General features: G+C 31.7%; 1 protein-coding gene across 1 annotated transcript in view; it reads left to right on the top strand.

Moving 5' to 3' along the window:
* Nucleotides 1–6,012: 6,012 nt before the first annotated feature.
* LOC111084892 overlaps nucleotides 6,013–20,433 on the top strand; it is a 44,735-nt gene continuing 30,314 nt past the window's right edge. The window contains exon 1 of the mRNA XM_022381389.1: nucleotides 6,013–6,233. Within this exon, the coding sequence (XP_022237097.1) occupies nucleotides 6,140–6,233 (94 nt within the window). The 5' untranslated portion in view covers nucleotides 6,013–6,139. The remainder of the gene's footprint in view (nucleotides 6,234–20,433) is intronic.

The following is a 20,433-nucleotide window of genomic DNA, read 5'->3' as shown; positions in this document are numbered from 1 at the left end:
AAAGTAGTACTGTTACGATAAAGAAACTAATTTGGCCGGAAATGTTATAATTATAACATAATATAATATATTATTCATCAAAATAATTGCTGTACATATTAAAAAACAAAAATAAAATAAAATATTACACATATGATACACCAGAGTTTTTTGTTTGTTTTTTTCTGTCCACCCCATATTTATTTCGAATTTTTTTTTGTAGAAACAGATGGTATAATTTGAACTTCCCTGTGGGACTGACTTACTGATGATTTTGTGACTTTTTTTAAATATATAAATTATAACAATAAACAGCTTTGTCAGTATATGGTACGTTTTATATCCTTCAAAAACATTTTGTAAGCTATAACCATTACCACTCACTCAAAAGATCTTTAGATCTTGCACATAATTTATGCTTCTTCTTAGGAATTCGGCGTCGTATAAAGTTTGTTCATTATGAAATTCATATGATTAATTGATATATAACACATACGAAAAATTCCTGGTTTGATCGCTCTGGTATGTTATTCTAATTAATATTAACAAAGTGGAATTTGAACCGTTCTCTTATAAGTATATTATAGTTTATGTTTTGTGTTTGGTAGCTGGTATTCACACTGAGAAGAGTATTTTCTATAGATATATATTCTTAATCTTAAAAGGTGAGAAACATATGAATTATGTATATGTTTTAGTTAGTGCACACGCCGTAGATGGAGAGTAATATGTTTAGGAGAGGACCACTCTTAATACAGAATAACAACGAAAATGGACAACAATTTCTGTAAGTCTGATTGTTGAACACACGTCTTTGAATAAAAGGGTTTAAATGATAAAACATTTTAAAGTTGATGATAATATTTAACAATCTACATTATAAACTAGAAACATTCCGGTAGTTACAGATCTGAAGTGACCTGTACTTAGCCTATTTTATCGATTTTTAGGGAGAATGTCTAATAGTTACAGATGATGAAGTCACTTGCACTGACTTTATTTATCGGTTCTGTGGAGAAACTTTCAAAGTATCAGAAGTGGTGTGATCTGTACCACTCCAGGAAAATGGTTTTAAAGAGAAAATCCTCCAAAATTAGAAAGAGATGTAGTATTTTGTAATAAACTTTACTTTAGAATATTGCTTAGTTAATTAAAATTACAATAGATTTTGTAAGCCCCCCCCCAAAAAAATTATCCTTACTTCAAATTACAATACATTTTGTAAGCCCCCAAAAATAATGCTTAGTTAATTCAAATCACAATACATTTTGTAAGTCCTCCCCCCCAAAAAAGCTTAGTTAATTCAAATTACAATACATTTTTAAGGCCCTCCCCCCAAAAAATGCCAACGATAAATGTAGTATTACGTGTATACCCTATAATATTTCAGCTTATAGCTTTACAGTTCCAGAGCTAGCAGGACCAAACTTCAAAGGCAGACCTGGGTAGCACGGGGATGTACTTATCTATATAATATAGTCCCCTTTCAAGGAGGGCTAAACAAGCTCGCAATATCACTCAGGCTTGATGGGGTCTAAGAGAAGGTATTTAGGGACACTAATCCCTAATATGGCATTGTATTTTGTATTTATAGCGCCCTCAGAAACCAAAGGTCGCCACGTTTGAGCTATGCCCATACCTCCACCTACACTCCAGCGAGACCACACTTGGCCCAAGTACTCAGGTACCACGTTTGGATAGCCTAAATTTTTCTTGTTCTTGTTTTGTTCTTTCGGGTACTGACTCCTGCTTTTGAATATATATATAAAAGTGACCGGGAATAATGAAGAAACTTGATCGGAACGTTGGAACCTCTGTGAACCATGAGGGACCTTTGAACTCCGCAAGGAAGCGCGGGTATTTTATGGTAATAAATACCAATAACAGAGATTTCCTCAGTCGATCAAATATCAACTTAGAAATGAGTGAAGTTTTAATATGATAACCTGAAAACTTGTGGTGGGTGTAGTTAAATAATTTTGTTCGTTTGTTTATTGTTAAGCGAAAAACTACACAATGGGTATATCTGTTCTGTGTCCACTGCGGGTAGCGAAACCAATTTTTAGCGTTATAAGCCCTCTGATTTACTCTGAGCCATAATGCTGAATAATATTATAAAGTCTGACATGATAAAGGCATCGCATAAAAAAAGTCAGTAAGAAACGTTACTGCTAACAAAAGAATAGCTTTTGAAACATTACAAAACTATTAGTAAATCTGCTGTACTTAGTTAGGCAAAGCACTATTGGTTTATATCAGGTGACAGTTGACGTTTATTCTCTCGAATGATGGAACTTTCTTTAGGGAACATTCCAAAAAATTATATTTCCTTCTTGCATATGATAAAGAAAGGTCAACCTTTCGAAAGTACTTGGGTTATAGAATTTTGCATTTTTGCCTTGAATTGGTTTTCGAACTTGCGTGTTTTCCTAACAAAATGAATTGAAGTATATGTTTATGGTTCTTTTATGTATAAACACTAACGATTTAAAATGTAGATGAGGCAAAGCAACGTATCAATTAGCAAAGCTCACTATTAGGAACGACTGTAATACTAGCTTTCCTGCGCAATAAGAATGTTGTAATTCTAGATAAATTTACATAACGCTAACTCTCATAAACTCAATAATAAACGAACCGCACTGTTCTGTTAGTTTAACTATGGTTCGAGCATATTAATTCATAGAAATGTCCTTCATGTTCCGTATGTCATATTAGTATCACCACTAGGTGGCTAAAAGTCTGTATACAAGAATATACTCCACGTTGTTTTCAAGTACTAAGAAATACGCGTTGTACATGTGTCACGAGCCCATAAATAGAGGACAATTTAAAACCCTCGCTAGGACTAATAACGAACAAGAACCGTACATTTAGTAGAGTTTATTAATTAATAAACTCAAGCCTAAGTTAAATCTGTAGAGTAATGCGGCTCGTATATTTTTAGATCTACATTAGGGTATTTCAAAATATGCACAGTGTAAACAAAAAAAGTTGCTGTAAGCGGATAATAAACACATATTAACAGCATATAATTATTTACAGTACATTAGAATATTAATATACAAAATATTATAGTATGTACATCACGAAGTTAATTAAAAGTATAGCACGTACATAAATCGAGTTACAGTATGTACATCTTGATGTGCTCGATTACAGAGAAATTAGTTTTTGTTCTTGTTCTTTGATATATCTCAAATACGTTATTTATGGCTTGATTATGTTCTTAAAACCATTGTTTACATATTTATACATGATATATATATGTATCAGATAAACTATTTATGGCTTGATTATGTTAGTAAAACTATTGTTTGCATATTTATACATTATGAGGGATATATAATATTGATCTAGTATAAGCAGTTTCTTAATAAATATGTAACTTTCTACAGAATGGAATGTTACCATGTAACTTCATAATTGAACCTCTAACAATGTGAAGTATCCAGGTTACACGTAGGTGTTAGATGAAGGAAAAAGTGAAACACAAGTGAGTATTGATACAGTGCTGAACGACTTTGTTGTGCATTGAATATTCAAAATATTCTGTTTCAAACTCGTCGATCATGATAGAGAGAGGGTGAATCACGAGTGAGTGTTGACACGATACTGAGCAACTTTGCTGTTCACTGAAGATTGAAAATATTTTGTTCCAAAGTTATCGATCATGATTGGAACGAGATATGTTAAACGTGATGAGTTCTTAAACGTCAATTAAGTTACATGATTACGGTGATACGCGTTTATCAGAAAAATGATTATAATATTAACCAACTGCGTATAAAATGATGTCGTTGTTGTTGTTGTTTATTATTAAGCACAAAGCTACACAGAGGAATATCTGTGTTCTGCCCATCACGGGTATCAAAACCCGGTTTCTAGCGGTATAAGTCCGCAGACATACCACTGTGCCCCTGGAGGGGGGGCGATATGAAAAGAAGATACAACTAGACCGTGCACAGAACCTTGAAGGAAAAAGTACGCAACACGTATTTTATTTCCATATATATATACATGTGTGTGTGTGTGTGTGTAGTTAGGGCGCTCGATTCCCAATTTGAGGGTCGCGGGTTCGAATCCCCGTTCCACCAAACATGATCGACCTTTCAGCCGTGGGGGCGTTGTAATGTGACGGTCAATCCCACTATTCGTTGGTAAAATAGTAGTCCAAGAGTTGGCGGTGGTTGGTGATGACTAGCTGCCTTGCCTCTAGTCTTTCACTGCTACATTAGGGACGGATAGCGCAGATAGCTCTCGTATACCTTTGCGAAAAATTCAAAACTGAACCATATATATGTATACCGTATGTACCTTTCTGGATTCATAACGTATTGTTTTTACAGTTATTTTTGGTTTTTTACAGACTATATTTTTCTTACTGTGTTTAGCCATGGCATAGCGACTCATAGAATGGCTACTAGTTGTTTTTTTCTTTCAAGTACAAACTTTTAGCTCATAGCTCCGACTCTTGACCGATTTGAGATCTAATTACAGCTGCAGCTATTGAGAATTCCTTCTTATTAAAGTTTATACTTAATTCTACCATAATTTCATTTCAAACTTAACAATTTTATGTACATAACACCTATTTTATTACTTTGACCGTTTTCTTTAATTAGATGGCGATGCGTAAATAAACTTTTTCATCCTCAACCTTTGCATACAACATAATATGAAATGATAATGCCTTGTTTGTCATTACACTGTGTTACTAGTTGAAAATTTTTTTTGAGTTAATGAAACAATGGCTTAAACTTAGCTTATCAGAATGTGGCATTTATTTTATGTTGTATCAGTTACAAAATCAATATCTTAAAACAACTTTTGATAAACTCTGAATAACAATTCACGTACTTGCAATAATTGGTGTTACCCAAATTCAAAGCTCTCAGGTGTCTCCTTACTCATGAATACACTTAGAGTCGGGAACTTCTGGTATAACTATATATAGTTTGCCTGTATTATTTCCATGTTATAAAATGACGATGATACATTAATCTTTAACGTACTCTTTGGTCTTAACATTTTAGAAATGAATAAATTACAATTCCCTGCAAGCTGTAAAAATAGTTTTTAACATTGTTCGTGTTTATCTTTAAAACTTTTCATTATCATACTTTTTTATTATTATACTTCTACTAGAGAGGTTGTTTTCATTGTTAGCTTAGTACATGGATTTAGGACTAACCTAAATCTCTAAAGCTGGCTGAACCTTCTGAGATGTTAATCGGGTTTACAGCCGATATTGTTAACAGCGAAATACCTAACTAGTGAAACTGCAAATTTTAATCTTTATAAGTAATAATGGGAAACAAAAAACAACCTTTAGTTAACTATATTCATTGCAGGATTGATTTTTAGTTTTACTCTAAGTGGGTATCTTGTTCTGATCGGAAATTAATACTAATTTTTGCTACAAATCCACTGAAGTTAAAATATATGGGTGTTACAATTAGTTCCCATTTATTTGTGGTGAAACGGGAATACTTAATTTTATGTGGTGTGTAGTCAAACGTTGGTTAAAATAAATGTTGACATATGAAATATGTGTAACTGTATTAGGACTGCAGGGTTGGTATTTCAATGCTGTAAGCTTCTTTGAAACGATCTTTCAGTAAACATACTTCACAAAGTATTTCTGCTAATATTTCAAACTGTAGCCATACAAGTTTGGTAAAGACGTCTTTATTTTCAATGGTAATAGAGGTGAAGTATTGTTATTCGTGGATTAGTAGTTCTGTCATTTTCAGAAGAAAAAAATATTTTTAAACCTTCGTGTTTCATCAAGTGCTACAATACGTCAACAACACAAGTTTCGTTTGTTAAGTTGTAACTGAAGAAGCAGCTAAGACACATTGTTTTTCAGAATGAAAATCCAATAATAATGCTGTGTTGCAATTCGCGCTCATATCGCCAACATTTTTGTCTTAACCAATGAAACATAAGTACAAAGAATAAGAGAGCTACCTGCACGTGGGACGCCCACGAGACAAACCACTTTACCAGCGGTTGCTCTATAAATGAGCTCGCACTTTGAAGTGAGCTACCAGGACCAAGCTTCAATTCCAAGCGTCTTACCGCTCACAAAAAAAAAAAAAATCATTGGTCTGCTTTAGATCTTTGAAGGGTCATCAACATTCGTTTACAGCTTAGTATGGAGATTTCACGCTTGGTGAAAAGGAGCCACTTTTACAGTGTTGTTATAGCACTTCTTCTGCTCCAGCCAAGTATGGGAGCATATATTGAAGGTAAGTAAAAATAACACCTCCACACTGTGTTCGTGTTCAGGTAATATGATTTTATGTATCAAACATCTTAAACATTTGAAACTTCTGTATGATTTTACACTTCGGTCAACATTCAGTGAGTCCTAATGTCCAAAAACAAACACAAATGTGGGTTTTCTTCCAAACAAAAAATATCCATATTAAGTATGTTTGAAAGAAGGACGATTCTCTCCATATAGGTTGTATTTTGAGAAAATATTAGATTTTGTGTGTTCAAAAGTAATGAGAATTATTTTATTGTTCCTAATAAAAAGCTTTATAATCAAATTCAAAACCACGACTCAAAATATCTTTTCTAAAACAACTGATTTACTGTTGGAGTTTGAAGAACTTTCTTAGATCTATCTAATATAAAAAATCGTTGATTCGTATGAGAAATATTTAAATCATTTTACCACCGAAAACAAAAAAGAAAAAATGATTTATTGAAACTAAAACTTAATTCGTCGAAGTTGTACGTGATATAAAAATATCAGTTCTTAGATACACATATCTGAAAAGTTACCAGCATTTACTCCTGTATAACCTTTGGTTATTTTTAATATTCTTCATATTTTCAAATTAGAAAACAGTTTAAACTGGATTTATTTCCCTACGGAATCGAAGACTTTAAAATTAATTTCGCAATTTTTTTATAGCTATTGCTTCGTGTATTTAAAACGTGACGACTACCATATTCAATGTCGCACAGAAATACTTAACAATGTCATTAGCTTTAGCTGAATTGTAGATTTATTACACATATTTGAAACACCATTTGCAGCTTACTCAAAATAAGTTACATATATATATTATGCAATTTTAAATCGTTAACTAACTTTAATGCTATATTAAGTAATTTCTAATAAACATATCTTTTTCTTCAACATATAGCTGTATGTACTTAAAAACTCATATTTTAATTTTTCTATATGTATATTTATAAACATTTCTACATGCATGATAGTATACATTATGGAGCTTTTATTTTCCTCTACATATAGAGACACGTTTCGAAAACTGTCATTTTCTTTTTCCTTTGCGAACGAATATCAATATAAATTTATTATAAAATAAATTTAAATTTGTATATTCAAGCAGATATTTCAAAATGTTATTTCACTACTTTTTTTCCTTACTTAATGACGTTTATAAAAGGAAATTTTACTTTCTTTCTGCATATAAATGAAGGTGATTAAAAGTTGTTGTGTCTCTTGATTATTTACTTAGTCAACTTTATTTACAAAACTTCATTATCTGATTTTTCTTTAGTTTCTTTGTAAATAATATCAGTAATTTTGTGTATTCCTTTTATTCAAAGTTTTGCGTATCTCATAAAATCAGTAGTACTGCTTTAGGTCTCGTTAAGATGTTCTTTTACAGTCACTTGAAATAGTTTCAAAGACATGTTAATATCATGTTGAAGTGACTAAATCCTAAGTGTGAAAATGAACTGGTTTATTGCGCTTTACAAAATCGCACGACAAAAAATAATTAACTTATCGTTGATGCAACTACTATATTGGGTTTGGAACAATTACGAAAAAAGTCTGTAACAGGAGACAAGGATCAGAATCATTCTTTTTTGTGATCCCTAAATTATCAGGAATATGGTTGAAAAATGTAATAACTGTTTGTTTGTTTCGGCACAAAGCTTAGCAATGAGCTATCTGCGCTCTGTCCATTACGAGGTATCGAACTCCTGATTCTAGTGTTGTAAATCTATAAAGTTACCACTGGCCCACTGGAGTACTTCAATAGCTGGGCAATAAATTAAGCTGGGCGTACGTTTGAAGAAAAATATTAGCTGGACCTTAATTACGTTAATTTATAGTAAATATTGGAAAACTTCAGAATTTAACAATCGGAATGAAATCAAAGAAAGATGCTGGATAGAATTTATTTTCTTAAGAATTATTCAAAGTTCTGAAACTAACTCAGTGATGTCTAGTTTGCTTAACTAAACCAAATTTCAAAGATGTCTCTTTATAACTCGAATTAGAGACGTGGTATCATGATACAATCCAATTCTTCAAATTAATTCTCTTAGTTTTCAATGGTATTTTGTATTGATTTTTATGCTTATAAAGGTTATTTTGCATTTTTAATATATGTACTTGTTTTAGAGCAAAGCCACATTGGGCTATCTCTTGTGTCCACCGTAGGGAATTAAACATCAGGTTTTAGTAAATAAATCCTAAACTGTGAGATATTATCCAAGTTACGACCAAAATACCATTAACAGTGAGGGTAAACAGATCATTATCATATAAAGTTTAATCATTATAGGTTTTGGTTTTCTTGTGTATTGACTTATTTCTGTCAGTTTTATATATAGAACTGAATTCATTAATTCCTAAGCTGATTTCATCCTTGATCTATAAACTTGGTTAACCCTTGATTAATAATTATCAATAAGTCAATAATGATAGCTGCAATTGCATTTTATTTTCATACTCATCATTTTTGAAGAGCAATCTGTACAATTCGGCTCATTATATGTACAAGCCAGGTAACTAGTGTTAACAGACTGTATGGTTTTAAGTATCTACTTTTAAAGTGACATTAACTTAAACCATACATGATTTACGAACCTCTCGAATCTGGAGGTGAGAACAAAAAAAAACCTCTTTTTGAAACTCTTCAATATCTATCGTATTTACGGTTAGCAGTAACTGTGACATAAGGGAATTTAAAAGTTTATATATCAAAGCTCCTAGTAGTATTACAGAGCGTGTCGTAAACTTTCTTAAAATAAAAAAAAAAATTGTAAACCGTGTTTTGTGAAACACTCCATAGTTACACAAATATGTTTTCCACGTTGTACTTGTAGTATTAGGATTCTTATGTATAGCCTTATAAGCTATCTATTTATACAATATATATATATTGATTATATATAACAAATTTAGATATATTATTCCATTCTTCAAATGTTTCTTGATATTTCTGCGCATTTAATGAGTATCTGTCTGTAATATTAGATATTTCTGAATTATGAGAATATAGATATTAGCCGTCTCTAAACCTGCTACTGCGTATCTTTAATTAGCTGAAATGGCTAAAGTAATATTTAAAAACTTTCAACAGACAGAATATTATTTTTGGTGCTAGATAAGAAAGTTCTAGAATATCTGTCAGGAACAACTTTGTATTTTATTCGACTCATAGGTCACTAATCCATAAAACATTAGTTATATAGATCCTTACTTTCACGATCAAGATATTGATGGAAGTGGCAGAACTTTGTAGTTTACTCGACTCATACGTTACTAATCCATAAAATATTAGCTATATGGATCCTTACTTTCACGATCAAGATATTGATGGAAGTGGCAGAACTTTGTAGTTTACTCGACTCATACGTTACTAATCCATAAAACATTAGCTATATGGATCCTTACTTTCACGATCAAGAATTTTAGACCCAAGAATTCAGAAATTATTGAATCGAGTGGATCAGATTTCCACCGTAAAGAAGCCTCCGAGGTCGAATCCAGGCAACTAATAACATAGATATTCTTCTTCTAGTGATTTCAGTGAAGATAGCAGCAGATTAGCAACCGGTTGTTGTTGTTGTTCGTTATTAAGCACAAAGCTACACGAATAAGTGTATAAGTCCGCAGGCATACTACGGTGTCACTGGAGGGGAGGGGGTGCATTGTCAGCCGAAGCATAGGATAAAACTTATTAGTATTTAGTTTTACAAAAATAATCCGCAAATCAGTAATTACACTTAGATGATCGTACAGTCTATTACCCAAGACAACGACTGATATCCGATCGCCAAAACCTTACTGTAAGTGCAGAATGGAGTCCTATTTCCCCGTTATGCTCTATAACACATAACGCACGCATCTGTGTTTGAAACAAAATAAATCGGCTGTAATTTTAATCCAAGAACATAGAGTTATTTCTTTGCAGAGAGCAGCTACTAAGTTCATGCGAGTTACTGGTTTCGAAAATGTCAACAATCGAAGCTCTTCAGGATATCTTCACAACTTGGTCGCATGCTATTTTATTTTGTTTTATTAGAATTTGCACTGGAGGTGAGTCGTAAAAGCTCAGCAGAATTCAGAAATCAAACACCATTTTCCCGTTATTTAAGCTTCTTTTTTTAATATTAGGTTTGATGTCTTTTTTGTCGTAAAACAAACAGCCTTCTATGATCTACAGATTAAATACAGATCGTAAAACAACATATTTCGGACTTTTACTATTTTATTTTACAACCACAAATCAAAAACCGTGTTTTTGTAATAAATTTAGATCACATTTTAACTGATTTCAAACAGTAGTGAAGAAAGGCCGTGTGACAATAAACATATTAATTCAAATTAGGTATAAAATTTTGTATTTTCATGATATTAGCACCGTCATTTAATGTCTACAGCAATTCCATCTATTAACAGTATTTTTAGGTTCGTTTATTACCTGTAGTTGACATATCCTATGACTAATACAAAGTGGCACTGTGTCCAATTTAAACATGCTTAGCTAATGCAAACATGATTAGCGCACTGAGCACATTATCGGAAGGAAGTCCTCATGTGGTTGGAAACCATAAAATTTTATTCTGCCCCAATAAAGACAATGTATAATAAAAAAGCATCTCTCAAGTTATCAACTAATCTGAAAAAATATAAGTGCTAGAACAATGACAAAAATTAAGATTGAATTCTATTTCAGTTAAAGATGGCTTTTAAGTTTACCTGAAAATGACAGCATATGGGAAAAAATTGCAATATTCATTTGAAAAAGGTATGAATAATATATTACAATGTAAGCATTAGCTCTCCCTTATACCTTCGCACGTATATTTGTAAAATGTTGACTAAGAAGCAACATGCTTTATAAATTTTGGTAGTCGACTTAAATGGACCATCAGAACAATATACAAGAAGGATTAAATCTTGCGTATATATCTAACAAATGTCTGAATATAAAGATAAGCACTTCTACTGCTACATTTGTGGATCCACAATGATTCCAGTTATTGACATATTTAGTTGTATATTTATATTATTATTATCACCATGGTATGATGTTTATGCTGTAATCTAGTGCCTGATATGTATTTTTTAATTCAAATACATTGGATTTTATGTAGCAATGTTTAGCACGGTGTCAGCTTACTATGATTATTCAAAAATCCATATATTTACCCGTAGCACTGTCATGTTACTTCATACTGATTACAAATTCATGCACTCAATACTTAGCACTGAGCCATGTTACTTTATAATGATTACAAATCCGTGCACTCAACACTGAGCACTGAGCCATGTTACTTTATAATGATTACAAATCCGTGCACTCAACACTGAGCAATGTATCATGTAACATAATGGTTACAAATCTACGCAAAATCCACGCACTCAGTGTTCATTACTGTGTCATGTTACCTTATAATGGTTTCAAATCCAAGCACTCAGTGCTTAGCACTGGGCCATACTGCCTTATAATGGCTATAAATCCATGCACTCAATGGTTAGCATTGTATCATGTTACATAACGGTTACAAATCCACACACTCAGTGTTTATTACTGTGTCGTGTTACCTTATATTGGTTTGAACTCCATGCGCTCAATGTTTGGCACTGTGTCATGTTACAATAATTATTCAAAAATTCGTATATATTGTTTAGAATACTGTTATGTTATTTTCTAATAGTTAAACAAATCTATTTGCTTCATACTTATCACAGTGTTATGTTAGGTTATACATCAACGCTTAATATGTTATTGTGGTACTTTATGCAATAATGCTAAACACGGTATCATGCTACTTTATATATTAATGCTTAATGAAATATTTTGAAATATTTAATATAAATCTAAAGAGCTTATAATGTCATTGTATAAGTCATTGGTTAAGCCACATGTGGATCTGATTGAGGTGTTTATGATTGTTAAGAGAACTGATAGTGTTGACGAGCCATCTCTTTTTCATATTCAATGGTGAGAATGGTAGAACTATGGGATTCAAATATATGTTCTGGCAGGGTAAGAGTCATCTTCAGTCAAAACAGATTTATTTTTCTAAGAGCCTTTAGAACTTCTTTTATTCGGACGTGGTGGATGCAGTTAATTAAAGGGAGTTTAAGGGAAGTTTTGATAAATATTTGAATAATAAGGGATGGCTTTGGGGTGGTTGTTTTATTTAGGGTTTAATTTAATTTAGCGGATAGGAAAACCTAGATGGACCGAATGGTACCTTGTTATTTTTTAATGTTATGTTATGTTATTACAGTGTTATGTTAATTTATACATCATTGTTTAGTACGGTATTATGTTACCTATCACATCAGTTCTTAGTACGATGTTGTGATACTTTGTATATCAATGCTTAGTACGGTGTTATGGTATTTCACCAGTCAATACTTAATAAAGTGTTATGTTACTTAGCACGTTAATACTTAATACGTTTTTTATGGTACTTTGTACATCAGTGCTTAGTACGGTATTATGTTACTTTATATATCAATGCTTAGTACAGTGGTATATCTTTATACAGTAAAGCTTAATACAGTGTTGTGTTACTTAACACGTCAATCTTAATACGGTGTTATGGTATTTTACAAATCAATCTTAATACGGTGTTATGGTATTTTACAAATCAATCTTAATACGGTGTTATGGTATTTTACAAATCAATGTTTAATACGGTGTTACGGCACCTTATATATATCATGCTTAATACAGTGTTATGGTATTTTACAAATCAATGCTTGAATACGGTGCTATGATACTTTATATATCTTGCTTAATACGGTGTTGTGTTAATTAGCAAGTCGGTGCTTAGTATGGTGTTATGTTACTTTATATAACAATGCTTAGTATGGTGTTTATTGCTTTATATATCAGTGCTTAATACAGTGTTATATTATTTTACACGTCAATGCTTAGTACAGTGTTATGTGACTTTGTACAATAATGTTTAATATAGTATTATATTACTTTACATATCAATGCTTAATACAGTATGTTACATTATTCGTCAATGCTTAGTACAATGTTATGTTACTTTATTCATCAATGCTTAATATGAACTTATATCGCTTTACACATCGATTCTTAATATAGTGTTATGGTACTTTAAGCATTCTTGCTTTATTTAGTATTAAGTTACTTTTGTGACTTAAAAAGGTCTATACACCTAACGCTTTTATCCACTAGAACACCCTTTGCAACGAGCTCAAATATAAAAGCAATTTTCAATCGAATGGTGGAAATTTACTTCCCGAAGCTCTTTTGATGTTTCCCTTTTTGATTATAATTTATGTTGCTGTTTTTTTGTCATCCGTGATACTCTATTATTTTAGAAGCTATTCAATGAATCAAAATTTACCTTATTCGGAAACTACAAAGTATTTATTGTTTTAAATAACGAATAAAGTATTTCAATAATGAGAAGTTAAGTTCACATATTTTAAAACGTATAACATAACGTTCATAATAACCAAAGCAAAGCAATCGCTTAATGTGGGTGACCTCAAATTGTTTGTAAATCATAACTGGGGAAGATAAGGTTTTTATTCGTATCCACATTAATCCTTCAGCTGAATTACTATTTTTGAAATCCCAGATGCTTATCTGATATTCTTATTGTATTTAACAAACTACTAATTGTGAATATCAAATCCGAACTAAGAACAAGTAATACAATAAAACTCAACTCCACGTTTGTTCGTTGGATTTCACGTAAAGCTACTAGAGGATTATCTGTAATAGGCGTTCCTAATTTAGAAGAGATAGACTAGAGGCGGCTAGTCAACACTACCCACCGCCAACTCTTGGGCTACTATTTTACCAACGATCGTAATATTATAACGCCCCCACTGCTGAAAGGGCGAGTATGTTCGGTGATGGGATTCGAACTCACGACACGTAGATCACCCTAATCATTAAACCATGCCTCTCCACTCTACGTAACTAAAAATATATCGAAATGAGAACATAATGATCATTATCGAAACCAAACTTTCAATACATTTATTATTACTAACAATATATTTTAATTGATCTTTATTTCAGTTAAATGTCATAATAATCCATTATTTTTACTTACGTCTACAGAATTATTTAATTTATTATCATATAGTTGTTATTTGTCTACAAACTGCCAAAATGAGTTATTTTCAATTTTATTTAACTTTACTCAGCTCTCATAATCCATTATTTCCTACTACCTTTCAATCATAAGAACTATCATAATCCAATATTTCTTTAATTACACAGTTGTCATAATTTCCAATTTTATTTAACTTTACTCAGCTCTCATAATCCATTATTTCCTAAGTTTCCACATCTATTCAATTCATTATTACAAGGATGTTTTACATTTACAAACTATCATAATCCATTATTTCCTAAGTCTCCACATCTATTCAATTCATTATTACAAGGATGTTTTACGTTTACAAACTATCATAATCTATTATTTATTATTTTCTTTAACTATACGCAGCTGTCACAATTCTTTGTTCTATTGCTAATGTTTCCCATAACTATCTAAACCATTATTACGCCTATTTATTTTACGGCTACAAACTATAATAATCTATTATTTATTATTTTCTTTACGTTTTCTCCTCTTTCCAATATTTCTTTCGTTTTACACAACTGCAATAATTCATTATTCCTCATGATGTCTTGGTTAGTAGAATATACTATCATCTGAGTTTAATTATTAATTAGTAAACGTTTTATAACTAGATACAAATTAGTTCTTATCCTGCGTTTCGGCTGTTAATCTACTGTTATCTTCAGAAGAGTCCAGAAATATATTATTTACGATTAGGTAAAAGCCGAGATTCGATCTCGGTCTTCTCTGCAGAAAGTCTGGTGTGTTATCCATTAAGATCTCATTTACAGCAGGTATACAGTAAAAGAACATGAACACACCTATAGTAGTAGTACTGTTGTGTACTCGTTCACTGTTTACTGTATATACTTTCCAATAAACCTCTACTTTAAATAAACATGAAGCCATATTTATTATTCGATTCACCCCCCTTGAGTGATATCGGGGAACTCTACCCCCTCCCTGGACAATGACAAAGCGACAAAACAAGACTAGACTTCTTATATTGGTGGACTTTATATTATACGTATGGTAGTTATAGCTGTATTTTATTCACCATGGTGGAATTATATTTATAAAACATTTGAATAATCTATAGCGTTGTTGCTACTAATTTATTCTTTCAAAGAATTCGACAAACAGCCTGTTTAAAAAAAAACGAATAAATGTGAAGTCCATGGTTACTTATGAGACATGGAATTCCTCGAAACTGCTATAACTCAGTGACGAGTAGGTAATCGAATGATATATTGGACTTTATATTTATATTAAATATGTTAAGTTGCTTGTCTGCTGAATAATTTAGTGGAATAAATAAGTAATGTCAAAATTCAAACACATCCGTAGTTTTGTAGCCAAAATACATAATTTAGTGAAATAAATTAGTAGTATCAATAATGCTTGGAAACGGCTTGAATGGGTAATGAAGAAAACTTTAATAGAAGTTTAACATAACAGCAAATGTACAACGATTCAACAAGGTTTTGTTGAAGCCTTTTCTATTTACATATTTTGCTCATAATGTATACAATACATGTTTATTATAATTCACCAGAAATAAAAATAGCAAATGTTTGATTAATCCTGAAATTATGCACATCTATAACAGGTCTGCAAAATATCATTCGCAAGCTCAGCCTAGTTTTGACTGTAAAATCAAGTCAAAATTAAGATTTTAGTACCCCTAGTCTTTGGGGTACTAGCCAGCAATAAAAAATAGGCGCAACTATCCTGTTTTTTGGTGGTATGAATGTGAAGAGGAAAGTCCAGTGTCACATTTTTTGAAGAATTTGATTGTCCAAAATGTAAACTCTGTTTTAAAATGATTTTTCGTATCAACATGTATTTCGCCATTATTTGTCCCCACAAAAAAGCAAATGTGATGAATACCTAATGCAATAGTGGAACGTTGGACTTGTAATGTTAATATTTATGAACCACAGCTGGCGGATCAGTTCTCGTAAATTTTATATTTACTAATCCTAGTGCTAGCGGTATGAACCAATGAATTCATTCTGTCCACTTAGCTGAGACAGTTCCCTATTCCTTTTGAATGAAAAATGAACGTCGATTAATTAAAAAAATAAAATACCCTTCTCATCTTAGCCAGTTATTCTCGTTCTCATAGCTTATTTCGCATAGCTCAGCTCAGAACGAAAATGCCATCTGGTTCTTTTTCACATTTATCATTCTTAAATGTAACTCGCTTTCTAATCCCATATTATCTGTTTGATAATATGTTTAATATTAGCAATACACTGACCTGCATATTACTTCACTATATGAGTTAGTTCTCTTTATTAAAGGTATAGTTAAACAGTAATGCCTACAGTGTGTCCTCGGTTGATGAAACAAACAAAATTCATCCAAAAATGTTTGAGCGAAAAAAAGGGTAATGGTTTACTCAATGGCTATGACTGCCTGAAGAAATGAGTTGAAGTTATGGTAGAGGAAGATAAATGATCAAAGTTTACGATAGGAACATGGTGTCAAACAGAATCAATAGCTTGAATTCAAATAGGAGGAGGAGGCAATAAAGTTTGTTGGTATTAAAATAGTTGTTAATGAATATGAAAAATACATATACATCCAAAAACACCCGAGGGAAAAAAAACAACAGAATCGTGCTGTAGCACAAACGGTAGGCATATCTCATAAGCACAGTAAAGTAAAACAAGTCGGCATTACTCACATTACATTATTTTATTGATGTTATGTAAAACTGTTTTACTCTGAATTCATCCAAGAAGAATCACTGATCTACTCTGAACAAAATGTGATGTGGTTGATGTAAATATAGCTTTACAGCACATTAATAAAATTTTGCAATGTGACTAATGCCTAGTTAATAAATTTTGATGTGTTTACGATATAACTCCTACTGTTTGAGCCGAGGCAGAATTTGGGGAACTCTTCATCTTTCTGCAGAAGTACCAAAATGATATTTAATACACCTCCTCTGTATATTGTAGATGTGCCTCAACGCTCTCCACCTGTTCACTTATTTCATAATGCTGATGAAACTACTTTAATAATTTAGTGTCCAACTATTTCTTTTATTAAAAAAAGGTTCTCCGGTAAGGTGTTAAGCGTCACCTTCTTTGGTATCAGCTATGGCGCCTATCAGTAAATTTTGATAAAAGCTTTGATATTATTTTCGGACCTATCAGGAAGACATCAAAAACTTTATCGTAATTTCAATTTACTCGGCATCAAAATCGATGAAGTTCTGGTCCAGCGTTTCCAATGCTGTTCAACATTTAGGGGTTATATTTATGAGCATCTCACATAAAAAAAAAACATATAAAAGTATTACAGAAAAAAACAACAACTAAAAAACAATAATATCCTACAACCATTAATAGAGATGCATTTGTGGTATAAATCCTCATCTTTTTTTTTTATAATTACAAAACCTTTGTTCAACCCTGAGTCACTTATAGTCACACAACATGGGTACATGCAGCGTCTAGATTTTGTAGAATCCGCATTCCTAGCTCCAATAAAGAACGTATCTCAGAATAGATTTTCTTTAGTTATCGAGTCCCTAAAAGTCAAGTATATTAATCACTACTTTAAAATATTCGAACATCATTCTTAACGACACACTGGCTATCCAGATGATTAAGTCTCTGAAGATCATTCCACATCTTAAGGCTTTTATGTCATGACCCTTTTCCAACTACAGCGACACGCCAATATTTCCTCCACCAGCATATGTGTATCAATTTCAAGACGAAAGCCCACTTTGAGATTTCCAACTTTATCCTTATCAACTTATGCTCCATCTATCTTATGGTGGAGGACCATAATGCTGTCCACATTACAGATATACTACTTCTTGCTAAAATTGGCTACTTCTCATTTTAGCGGCTGTTCATTATTGATGTTCCATTATGGCTGAAGAGACAGTGAAACCCTTTGATGGTCACCAGCTTTAGGGTTGGAATAAAATGACAATAAAAAAATGCACTTATGTAGAATATAAAAGTTGCCATAGGAATAAGAAAGTAACCTATATATGATAATAAGTGATAATGTTGCTGCTATACGTAGAGAAGGAATTAAATTCCATGTGTTTACATCTGAGAGTTCTGAACAATTAAAATATATTATGGTATAATTTAATAATATCCGCAATTTTCAAGGTACTAAAATAATTAGAGGAAATCGAAAACCAGCTTCTGTTTTCTTTTTAAAAAATGGTAAATTAAAATGAAAAATGCATTTTATTGTAACATTTCCTAAACAATATTTTTAAAAAATGGTAAATTAAAACGAAAAATGCATTGTTGTTGTAACACTTCCTAAACAATATCTGCACTCATATGTCACAAGAAAATGAAAATTCAAAGTAAACTTTTAGAATGTATCATAATGTAATTCAAGACTTGATTTACCATCTGAGCAAAAACTTAAAATAGTAATTTAGTATAAGTACAAATTATATTTCTCTTAAGTCTGCTGGCTAAAATCCACTTACTTTTCTATGGTGTCACATTCTATCACAATTGAAATGAAATTTGTTTATATTGAAAACACACAATAAAAAAAAAAGAGATGCAAAATAGCATAATTTTTAATGTACTCTCGGTGGTTCAGCGGTAAGTTTATAGACTTACAACGCTAAAGTCTGGGGTTCGATTGCCCGTAGGGAATAGAGTGCAGAGGGTCCATTGTGTAACTTAATACAGTAACACCCATTAATTGCTATAATATTTATAATTAACCCCTTTTTTAATAATAGTATAAATATATTAAATACAGTTTAGATAATCGTTAGGGTCGAACTTTATATTTTGTTATGTTTTACTTTTGGAAGCAACGAAATATTTATTATTAATAAACGAGAAACTGAAATAAAAACTTGGATGAATAAAAGCTGTCACTCCAGATACTATTCAGCTGTGGACAATTTTATGGATTTATAACACCAAAATTAACGATCTAAACCATTAAATGCAATTCATAACCTAGTTTAAAACTTTATAGCTAAATAAAAAACACTGCAAGCAACTGAAGAGTAAAAAGACTATGGGAAAGTCCCAAATAGACCCTTGACGACATAGTAGACACACTACAGTTTGGACTTTAATAGTACTGGTTCAAAAATTAATCTCTGGCTTTTATTTTTTAAGAAATTGTTATAATTCTTCATCTGTGAGCTAGGTCATTAATTGGTTTAAGAGTTATACAAAATATATTGCAGTTTCGAAACTGCTTAATTTTATAACTTACATGAAAGTTTTATGGTACTGCAAGACGAATAAAATCAGCGTGATACACATAGATGAAAAGTTAAACATCCGCACACGCTCCTTCATTGTAAAAATAGTGGAAACGTTCATGTGCACGAGTGTAAAACTTCTTCGTATACTTTATCTAACGCAAACATAGCTATGCCTAATTGATCTGATTTTTGCTTTCAATTGCTATTCATAACTACTTCTAGTAAATAAGGTGTTGTGTAATTTTAGCAAACATACTTCATATTACAATTTATTCACCAACAAGGTAGAAAAACCATGAAACTGGCAATCTGAGGGTCGCGGGTTCGAATCCCCGTCACACCAAACATGCTCGCTCTTTCAGCCGTGGGGGCGTTATAATGTGACAGTCAATCCCACTATTCGTTGGTAAAAGAGTAGCCCAAGAGTTGGCGGTGGGTGGTGATGACTAGCTGCCTTCCCTCTAGTCTTACACTGCTAAATTAGGGACGGCTAGCACAGATAGCCCTCGTGTAGCTTTGCGCGAAATTCAAAACAAACAAACAAACAATCATAATGAACGAGAGATTATATATGAAAAAAATCAAATGCATAGACTTATCGGTATGATAATAATTAATCAATCTAACAGGAAATATAAAATAATCATACCTTTGTCTCAAAATTAGCAAATTTAAAATCTGATTTTTTTACAACTATCAGTTTGACTTAAAATTTCTCATCTAAATTTTTATTTTCAAAATCAATCTGTTTTAGGTATATATATATATATATATATGTGTGTGTAATTGAACATATCTCAATTTAATTGCTAAAATGTATCTGAATATAAGCATGAGTTATATATATATATATATATATATATATA

This window comes from Limulus polyphemus, unplaced genomic scaffold (genome assembly GCF_000517525.1).
Source record: "Limulus polyphemus unplaced genomic scaffold, Limulus_polyphemus-2.1.2 Scaffold159, whole genome shotgun sequence".
Lineage (NCBI taxonomy): Eukaryota > Metazoa > Arthropoda > Merostomata > Xiphosura > Limulidae > Limulus > Limulus polyphemus.
This window is presented reverse-complemented; position numbering and strand designations above follow the sequence as displayed.